Source organism: Quercus suber, unplaced genomic scaffold, assembly GCF_002906115.3.
Source record: "Quercus suber isolate HL8 unplaced genomic scaffold, Cork oak 2.0 scaffold_202, whole genome shotgun sequence".
NCBI lineage: Eukaryota > Viridiplantae > Streptophyta > Magnoliopsida > Fagales > Fagaceae > Quercus > Quercus suber.
In genome coordinates, this window is record NW_027069660.1 from 346,828 (window position 1) to 358,363 (window position 11,536).

At 32.3% G+C, this 11,536-nt stretch overlaps 1 protein-coding gene across 1 annotated transcript; it reads right to left on the reverse strand.

The window, feature by feature from the left end:
• Positions 1-3,167: 3,167 nt before the first annotated feature.
• Positions 3,168-5,849, reverse strand: LOC112031981 (putative pectinesterase 52). The gene is made up of 5 exons (XM_065779227.1): positions 5,547-5,849; positions 5,338-5,497; positions 5,004-5,240; positions 3,873-4,123; positions 3,168-3,458 (listed from the first exon to the last, which is right to left on the reverse strand). The coding sequence occupies exons 1-5, from the start codon at positions 5,834-5,836 to the stop codon at positions 3,296-3,298; spliced, it is 1,101 nt and encodes a 366-aa protein (XP_065635299.1). The 5' UTR covers positions 5,837-5,849; the 3' UTR covers positions 3,168-3,295.
• Between the last annotated feature and the right edge of the window lie 5,687 nt (positions 5,850-11,536).

The window sequence follows — 11,536 nt, forward strand, 5'->3', positions numbered from 1 at the left end:
AAGAGGCTAACATAGGGGGAAGATTGCCCGAATTGAAAAAACAAGAAATTCTTAATGCATAATTTTCCACTGAAGCAGAGTTACAGCATCTTTTGACCCAAAGAAAAGATCAGGACATAAATGACTCTGCTAGAATATGGATGTTTGAAACAAAAGAAGAAATGGACCATACGGGGTTGTCAGAATCTATGTTGCACGGACACGGACATAGGTACGGGTACAAGGGTACGGCAATTTTTGAAAAACAAGGGTATGACACAGCATGGGTACGGTAATTAATTAATTAATATTTATATTTAGGTATATTTTTAAATATTTTTAGACATAAAATATGTTTATGTCTAGAATTTATATTAAGTAAGAATAACAAATAAGTAAACTAACACCCAAAGTAGTATAATAACACCCATAAAATGTTTAAATTACAAACCAAAAGTTTAAATAGACTATATTCAACATCAAACTAAAAACATAAAAGAAAAACAAGCTTTAAACTTTCAAGATGATCACAAAACAACAACATCATCGTCATCACCATAGTCACCATTCTCAACAAGACTTATCTCTATCTTTGGCTCGTCTAGTGTGAGATTTGCAATCTCAAGCAATCTTGGTCCTCCAAATGGTTCATCCCAAGTATCTCCACCAATGTCCCACTTCTGAGATTTTCCTTTAGTGTACTCTTCCCTCCTTCTTGAAAGAAGTCAAAGATTAAAATGAACAAATACTAAATCTTCAGTATGTTTAGGAATAATTCTATTCCTCCTCAAACAATGGATGAAACCATATGTACTCCAATTCCTCTCAGCACATGATGATGAATAAGGCTGCCCAAGAAGCTTTAGAGCTATGGTTTGAAGCATCGTTAACCCATTGACTAATCACCAAAGCGATGGATCGAAGGTCCACCTTTCTTCCATGCTATCATCATCATAGCTCATAATTCCTGAAAGCAAACCAAACTCCACATTCACCTTCTTTCTATCATCAATATCAGGAATTTTTTTTTTTTTTTTGAGACACTTGTTTCTCTCCTTAGAAATTTCTACATCCTTATGTGGAACAACACAGCCTTTGACTTTATCAATCCATTGATTGGTATAATACCTAGTAAAAACAAATAAATAAGTACAAATAATGAGTTTATTTGTTTCAAAATGCCTAAAAGAAAAAAAAAAGATTAAAAAGATAGAAAATTTACTTAGGATTTAAGGAGTGAGCTAGGCAATGAAGTGGTGTGCAATTTTTAGTCCACCGATCAATGAATATACTGTGTACCACCTCATAAAATGGAGACTCCTCATATTCTTCCTTGCCTTCATGCCGGTATATTTCTTTCTTTCACATTTTCTATCATTAAATCCCACATTTCATACAACCTATGAAGAATGGGTGACCCCGTGTCAGCCACTCAAAACATCTCATAAATAGGTCTTGTGAATCTCATAATATAGTCAATCTTGTCCCACCACAAATCATTCAAAGCATAATCTTCACAAATCATAGTTTAGGATGCAAAATGTGAATTTTAAACAATTAGAGTGCAAATTGTAACGTAATTTTCCTGGAATATATGGATGCTAAGGCTGTGTTTGTTTTGGCTGAAAAGCATTTCAGGAAATTGTTTTACAACATGTTGTGCGTTTGGTAGGCACAGAAAATTTGGTCAAATTGAAATTATTTTACATTTGACCGAAAAATAACCCAGAATTGGTGTAAAATCATTTTCGTTTTTCTTTTACCTTCAAATCTCATTTTTCAGAAAATAGAGAGAGAGAGAGAGAGAGAGAGAGAGAGAGAGAGAGAGAGAGAGTGAGATCAAGCTTGCGCCATCGAGCTCAAACCATCGCCCCAAGCCCAGACGCGCCGTTGAGCTCACATCGGTGAGATCGAGCCGCGAGATCTTCACCTCCTCTAGAACGAGCCACCACCCACTCCCGTCGTCGCTACCGCCTCTAGATCGAACCACCGATTTCGTCGCCCAAAGCCCCAAGCTCGAACCGCAGTTACCGATCTGGCCGCCACCATCCTCTAGGCCAAATTGGATCTCTCTCTTTCCTGATCTATCTCTCAATCTTTCTCTCTTTAATCTCTGATTTTTGTTGTTGTTGTTGTTGTGGTGGTGTGGGTGGTGGTGTTTTGGTGGTTTTTGTGTTGTGTGGTGCTGGTGTGTGGGTGATGGTGTGTGGGTGCCAGTGGATTTCTGTAAAACACCATAGAAATGTTTGAAGGAACCAAACACCGGAATTGATTTCCGTAAAACGAATTCCGAGAAAGTCAAATAGCCTGAATACATTTTCCTTTCCCGAAAATAACATTTTTGAAAAATATTTATTTTTCGGAAAATATTTACATGAATCAAACACAGCCTAAAATTCATAAGTACTATAATGGAGTTCATTTCTACGTGGCTCAGGCAATCGAATATAATATTTTTGTGTTAATGTACCACTTTTTTTTTTTTTTTTTTTTTGAGAGAGAGTTAATTAATGTACCACTTCAGACCTCAGAGTTGTCTATATTATATATTTAAAAATTCAAAATAACTTTATAATCCAACTCACCATCATTATATTATTATTATAAAAAATATATATCACTTTAATTCAAAAGAAATTATTCTCTCATATTTTAAAAATTCACCCCAAACACATGATCTTGTATTGATTGTAGCATAAAATATAGGCCGAAACAACCCGACATACATTTAAAATGATACGTTTCAAAGGGTTATAAATTAAGTGCACCAGATTTCTAGACGTTACAAAATATTTCAATGGGTATGATATGATCACGGTTACGTCCCAACAGACTTATTTGGCCATGCAATGACCGAAAATGGTCACTTCAGAGGTCAGACTTAATATATCAGACCGAAATTGGTAGTATATTTTGGCCTCCCAAAGTACCGAAAATGCAGACCACATCACATGCAATTTCCAATTCATGTTGCAACTTGCAAAAATGAGCCAATTTCAGCACCCAAAATATCACAATGCTTCTTTCTTCTCAATTCCATTTTTTTAATAAAAAAAAAAAAAAAAAAAAAACCTCAACAAAAAGTTACTCCTTTATTGTTATTGTGACAATATTTAGCCAAATGACCCCTACAATCAGTGTAATAATATTATAATGGAAAATTTCAGTCAATATTGTTCAAATCTTAGTGCAAAAGAGTATAACCAATAAAATTAGATCATGACTCAAAGCAAAGATTGTTTCTTATTTGTGGCAAGAAGAATAAGCAAATTACAAAAAAGAAAAAAGAAAAAAAAAGAAAACGGATCGGTAATAATTATCTTGATGGTAGTTTGTTAAGCCACCCGTCTTGATTGATGAACTTTGATACTGTATAAGGATTTAGATCAGAGGGACTAAACTTCTTCATCCAATTTACTCGTCTCGAAGTGTCAGATCCTGGTCCTCGACAATCAACCTCAGCAAACGTAAACTTGTCCCTATTATTTTTGCACACACAAACAAAAAAGACTAAATAATATTGATACAAACAAAGTAATTGCTAAATGGGCTAATCTCCAAACCCTACTTTTGCTCACAATATATAATATTGAGATAAATATCTATCACTTACCATATATAGCGTGTCTCTTATTTAGCAAACTTTCCATTTTTATTATGCAAATAATTAACCTCGATTTTATCTAGGTTTCAAATCAAGGCATATCAAATTATCAATTCATTTTTATCTAGGGAAACTATTTTATTGTATGTATATCAACCATAGAGTATATATATTGTAAAGAACTTGTGTCTTTTCTTTTCTTTTTCGTTTTGTTTATACTTAATAATTTCATAATAATATATAAATATACAAAGATAAATTGGTATTTAGAATAGTAAAATAATCTTACTCTTGTCCTGGGTAATGCCAAGCACCCCAACCCGGAGGAGCTACCACATTGTTGAAGGTTGTTTGATGAAATATGACTCTAGAGTAGGGACCATAAGCTCTTCCTAGCAAAGCTTGGCCACTCCCATAAACACTACCCCTTCTAAACACAAACCCATTTGCTTCATTTGCGGATTCACGACGTTGTGCCGTTATGTAACCCATACAGCCTTGAGGGAGCATTGTCCCTACTGTAACATTTATCATACAATCCTGCATACACAACAAATAACAAATATTATATTATAATGGTGAACATAATATTAACTCATATCAAATTTTTTAATTTTTTTTTTAAAATGGATAATTTTTTCTGCCCTAATGGTAAAAAATTTTGAATGATAGATTCAAGAAAATATGCTATTGAATTAAACCATATTCAAGCTATCTCAATTAGAATCCCACTTTAAAAATTATAAACTATTATGTACTCCCGGAATACAATAAATATATATTTCATCTTCCCATATGAATAGTCGGTCCCACTAATTAAATTCAAGGTAGAACCCACCATTTATGTGAGAGAAGGGAAGTACGCATTTATAGTACTCTGAGAATATCTAATAATTTTTCTTAATATCCTGTAATGATTTTTTTTGGGGTCAAAATTCCAAATTATATCCTTAAAGTTTGGATAAATTTTATAGATTACAATGGGCAAAATGATCAATAAATTTGACAAGAACATGAAAGTTTTTTTATTTTATTTTAATAATAGATAGATATGTTCGAATTCTAGTGCAGACAGGTTGGATCCTACATCTTTTATTAAAAAAATAAATTTTTTTATTAGTTGAGCTAACCTACAAGAACATAAAAATTTAACGACTAGAATAACAAAAAAAAGAAGAAAAAAGAAAGACGCCTTAAAGTTAAGGATGAAAATATCCATTCACCCAAAATTAAGAGGTGTAATTGGATGTTACGATTTTTTTTCCTTAATATTAGCATGAATATTTTCCATGAGCATATGCTGAAACTTTGACCAAGCCATTTGCAACGAAAGAATTATATTTGCTAAACTAATTGAATTGCAGTATTTTGAGTGTTTGTGTGAAGTTGAATAAAAAATAAACTAGTCATTATCATGTACCATATATATTGATTGGCCACTGCCCCAAATAAAATCTACGCCTCCTTCAATGTAGGTGTTTTTGAAGAAATGTCGTCCTTGTACATCCCATAGTGTGTCTTGAAATCCCACAAAACCACACTCAAAAAATGCTGATTTATCACCATATATTCTGGCTGCCACTGCCCTTGCTATTGGGTCCCCTATTGCCATGCTGCTATAGTAGGAGTTCAGCGCTAGAGCCCGATTGTACGAGTTCTGCCAACACAAACAGACATCAACTTAATTAATTGCTGTTTATATATATGTTGTTTCATTTATATATTATATATCAAGTTTGTGCCTTGATCGATACCTGGAAGGTAATGCCACTAGCAACAACATTGTCTGGGGACGATGTGAATGTTGCACTTGTATCTGTTTGATCATGGTCATCGTGTGTAATAATTGTGACATGGCGCCCACTTCCTTCCAAAAAAATACATGGTTTTTCCGGAGGAATAGTCACCTTCTCACTGCACATTAATATATGAAACCAAATTTCAATTTAATAATAAAAAAAACATTGTAATCTCTCTTTGATTAAAAAAAAAAAAAAAAGAAGTAAATGGAATCCATTGATCGTTGTTGGAAGGAATCGAATCAATGGCGGCTTGTATTGTCTGAAATACTCCTGTAGGACCAGACTTGCCCACAGTAATGGTGGACCTCATTATATTTTCATTTTTGCAATCTACAGCCCTTGAAACCTTAGAGGAGGTAACCAAGATGAAGAAAATAAATATTGGAAGATTAAGCTTCATTTTGGTTGAATACTGTCTGGAAGATGCATCAAGGTCACTTTGCCACAACATGTTGCAGCAAACACTTCACAGACGCAACTAACTACTATTGAGGTTTTTTTTTTTTTTTTGGAAGTGTTGTTCAGTTTGTTCTTTTTTTTTGGTTGAGAAAATGATCAGTTTGTTCTTGGGGACGAAGAATTGTCAGTATATGGCACAATGGCGGTAAGAAAATATATAATTGTAAAGTCTAAGCATTAGGTGATGACCCTAATTATAGTACTTTCTCAACAACAAAAAAAAAAGACCTTGATTATAGCCTATATATAAATGGGAAAAATAAATTACGTGAAAAAAATTTAGTTAGTTAAAATTAATAGGAATAAAATTTCCTAATTTGTTTTTTGAATTGTATAGTAAAATGGAAATTATATATATGTTGGTTTTGGGAAGAGTTTTAAGAGATCCGGTTCCGGCTAGGCATATGGTGAATCTGCATAAATAATATTGCAATAGGTACACGGTGATTTTCCCTGAAATTAGTTGAAGAAAATTAATATTTACCTTATATACAAAGAAACTGAAATATTAGCAAGAATGGAAGGAAATTAATTAGTTATTATCGTTTTGGAAGTTAATTATAGACCTCTATTAATGGCAATCAAATCAACGTAATTTCAAATTGGTATATACCATTTTTTTTTCTCTTTTTTTTCTTAGGGCGCTCATTTCTTTGACCTAAAACATTTCGTAGTCTTGTGAGTTGTGACTCATGTCCATCAAGTTGAGATGAGAAACATCAATAAGCACGAGACTAGATTTATTCATAGTCCATTTATTAAAAGAAAATATTATTCTTGAGCTTTTATTCTCTCACATCCGTTTTTATGTTTTAGATGTAAATATTACATTTTTTGTCTTTTAAAATAGAGAGATGTTACGCCTACAACATTTTTACAACAAATCATAAGTGGTTAGTTGTTATTGATTCAAATTTGAATTTAACATTAAGATTACTTTTTTGCCTCAATAATAACAACCAGTAACAACCTGTCACTTAAGATTTGTTGTAAAAATATTGTAAAAATGTTGTAGACATATCATTTCTCTTTAAGATATGTACATTAAGAAATGTAAAATGAGTGTAAAAAAAATATTTTCTCTTTTATTCATCGATATAGTGGTTGTTGTGTATTATTCTATTAAGGGTGTATTTGGATACTGCTTATTTTGCTGAAAACTAAAAACTAAAAATTGAAAACACTGTAACAAAATAATTTTTAAATCTGTGAATAATGCCGTGAGACCCATTTTAAATAAAATTTTAGTTGAAAAAAGATGTTTGTGGGTTTTGTGAACAGTGCAAAAGGCCCATTGAACAGTGTATAATCCCACTTGTGGCGCTCTTCTCAAAAAAAAAAAAAAAAAAAAACAAAACAAAAGTGAAACACAAAACACTGGGTTTTCATCTGTATCCAAACGGATACTAAATAAATCTATAAAAAAAAAATGCAAAATGAAAAAATGGGACTTGATTTAAATAGAATATTTAGCCTTTGAAAATGTTATGGTAACTCTGTTTATCAAAAAATTTGACATCCCTTGCACGGGGGATTTGTCTAGAGGGGTGTTCGTAGTGCGGTGCGATTTTGGATAATTTTTGACACTGCATTTTGCGGTGCGGTTTAGGCAAAACCATAACTGCATCACACCTCATTTTTGTAGTCACATGTGCGGTGTGGTACAGTTTAGAGTTAACAAAAACTATAACCGCACTGAATTTCATTTTTGCAGTCACTTGTGCGGTGTAGTGTATAAGATGCGTTTTGCAATTAATATATTTTTTCAGATTTTGGGCTTTTCCTGCCTAGCAAAAAACTGATTTTCCCATTTGTTTTGGACCAAGTATTAAAATATTGAGCTTTTTTTTTTTTTTTGGGTTAGCTTTCCTAATTAACACTTACAAGGGTTATTATTATTATTATTTGAAAACTAGGTTTATTAAACTATTAATTTTTTTGAGAAGTATTAAACTATTAATTAATAATAAATTTAATATTAGAAAAATAAATATATTAATATATAGAGAGGGTGCGGTTTTCTTATTATAAAACTGCAAATTGCACTGCACCATGCAGTGCAGTGTGGTGCATTTTTATTTGCGGTACGATGTAATTATGCCATTTTGCGAGTAATTTTGGTGCGGTTTGTGCGATTTGGTGAGGTTTGTGCAGTTTGGTGAACACCCTTACTCTAGACTCTAAAGATAAGCAATAACTCACATTCTCAACTTTCAAGAAAATCCTAGAAATTAATACAGTCAGTCGCAAGTTTATGAAAAATCTATTTACTTTTGTTTATTATTAGTATCATTTGCACCGTCGTTTCAATTAATGTATAATTCTTTGATTTCATTTGATAGTTCCATAAGACTAACCTTTTAATCTTCCATCAAAAGAAAAAGTCTTTTTGATCTATACAGTTCCATAACCATAAGCACCTTTTCTTATAATTCAATAGTTACATTAATTAGAATGAGTAATTTCTTTGCATAATTTTTTACTAATCTCACTTTTTCTTTTTTTAAATTTCTTCTTCTTTATCTTTTTATCAAGTCTTTGTCTTTCCACATTTCCTTTGATCTTCACAGATTTTTTTTTTTTTTTTTGAATAATGTTAAAGATACAAACTATTTTATAAAAAATTGTACAAACTATTGATGTGATGAGTGATTATTGGTAAATGAAAAAGTGATATTAATGGTGGACCTAGATAAAAACAAATAAGAGGTTGGCTACATCAACATTTTGTAAAAATGTTGTAAAATAATTTGTAACTGTAGCATTACTCGATTTTTTTTCTCACTTCATCACCATTTTGCTTTTCAAAGAGGTATGTTTCCTTCGACACTATTGAAGTTATTATTTGTACATTGAACACTATTCTTTTCATAATTTTTTTTCCCTAAAATTAGGTTTTTTAGCCTCTTCTTCTCTATCTCTTTATCAAATCCTTTGATTTCCTCAAATTTTATCTTACTTCATTGCTACCTCCCCTCTAATATTGTGGAAATCATTACTTCATAGATGAGTAAGGTGAGAAGCATCAATTAGATGGAGTAACAAATTAGATATTGGAGGAATTAATTTTGGTGGTATAATGTACGACATATGTGTAATGAAGAATTGTATGAGTATTTCAATTTGTATAAACGGATTAATTTTGGTTGTAAAATGTGGAAAATTATTGAATATTCCAGGAGTACCCAGTAATTACCCGTAAAATGTCAGTGGTGGCTCTAGAAATCTTTTTTAAGGTGGTCATTAAGAGCATTCATACTAGTTTGTATAAAATGGCATAAGGGCACATTTTGCACAACTAGCTACAAAAATTATCTATTTCTCAACCAAAAAAAAAAAAAAATTACAAAAATTACAAAAATCATCCACATCAACTTATGTATTATTATGCAAAATGCATCTGTAGTTACAGTAACTAAGCAAATATGCACAGATACTGTTCTTATACAAATCTATCTTTTAACACTTTAATTCTTTACTCATATGAAGAGATATAATTTGAGAGAGTTAGTAAAAAATTGAAAAAGAAATAATACTTTAATAAAATATAGTGTAAAATAGATAATTTGATGTGAATTTCTTTATAAAAATGGTTATGTAATTTTAAAGTAAAAAATTATGCTAAAATAGATATTAAAAAAAAAAAAAATTTACACTAGGAATTTTTATTGCACATACTCTTCCTCCCTCGCTCACTCGCTCTGGCAGAAATAATTACTAGTCTTTTAAGGATTATCTCGGCAATTTCGCCGCTATGAAGGTCAAAACAATTTCACGCTCCACAGATGAATTCACTCGATCAAGAACGAACCAAAGATATTGAGGTCACAACCAACAGATTCTCTCTCAACCCATGCCTTCCCCCCAAGAAAAGGCAGTGGAGTATGTGCGTGCTATTAAATTAGACAATGTGATTTCAAAAAATTCCATGTGTCTACTGGTTGCGCTAGCTGTTAAATTAGACAATTAAGGTGATTTTAATTTTTCTAACTAGAAGTTTCTTGCCTACGTACACAGGGTTTTGTGTGTCAAGTTCAGCCATGATGGAAGTTCCGGGCCGGGAGTGCTGACACCAACCTTAGGCTTTGGAATTGACATTAAATTTATATTTTGATATTATAATGCTTCACAAATGGGAATTGCAAACCTCATATGAGAACTTGTCTTGGGCATTACAATATTTATTTGTTTTTGTTTTTTGTTTTGGTGATAAAGCCTTGTCAGTTTATTATTTTGTAGAAATTCGTTTCCTTGTCAGTGGATTGCTGTAGTTTATATCACTGCATCCTATATATTATGGCCCTGATTAATTGTCTTTTAATTATGCTAGCTGCAGCTTCTCCCAAGCTAAGGGAAAAGAAGAGACACGAGGCTGTCAAGAGCGAGGCGCTACAAGATTACCAATACCTCCCTAAGGCTGAAGTCGTATTTTGAGGTATGAAAGAAAACACTTTAGCTTTAAGATAGGCCTTTAGTGTTTTTTTGAAGGGTAGAGATGGTAATCAGATTAATTCTCCCTCCTAATACAGTAATACTAGAAACATTAATTGAGATGAGTTTTCATGAATGCTACTCGATTGTTTGGAGTTACCCACTTTTCTAATTTATCTACACTTCGGCTTGGTTGCCAATATGAAGCATTCACATGTTGCTCCCACCAAAAACGTAAGGGCTGCATCTACATGTTTGGCCTAGAAAGGCACTTTACTTGTGGCATATTAGAGAGTGTCCTGGCTTGTTATTATTTCGTTTTTCTTTGTACCTTTTGTAGTAGGGGAGTGTATCCAACCCACTAAATCCGAATAAACCAACCTAACTTGACACTTTAAGTTGGTTTTCGTGGTTAGTGGGTTGGGTTGGAATTTTATTTTGAGTCTTGGATCAGGTTGGGTTTAGGTTGATAGTTTTTTCGACCCATCTAACCCAACTTGGCCCATCATGTATATAAAATTATTCTGTTACCCTTATTTAATTTTTTAGTTGGATTGCTTTTGGTATTTTGAGAATTAATTTGGATGAACTTAGGAATTTTGAATATAATTTACACATGTTATATGAATTCTAATAATTTATGCTTCCAACCCAACCCATGCACACCCTTAAACTCACTTGTTAATTTTGTGTGAAGATGCATTGCAAGCTAATAATTTATATTATCTTTGTTGGAATATGGTTTGAATTGGTGACAAGAGAATATTCTTAAAAATGAACAATCAATTGTAAGTAGCTGATGTTCGATGATATGATTATGCTGCAGGCATAGGCACCTCCCGTTAGCATTATATAAAAGCCATTGCTCTCAGGCACACCATGACTGAAGCAGCAAGGAAGAAAGAAGCGAGAAGGAAAGCTCACAGTGCTCCGGGAAGCATATCAATGCAACCATTACGTAAAAGAAGAATTGTCAAAAGAATCTGAGTGAAATATATTTTTTGTAAAGCAGCTGGTGCAACTTGGTTTTATATGTATGTTTTGATGAATCCAATAATTTTATTTTATTCGTTGGTACCAGAATTAGTTCAATTTCCAATAATCAACTCATTTTATCCGTGAGTTACATTAAATTTATCTAATGACTAGTTGACAAAAAACAAGAATCTTGTGAGTCTTGCTAAAACTATACATTGATTAAAATCGAACTTTGCACTAAGTTGTCATTGATATCAATTTTTATTGGGTCAATGAATGAAGA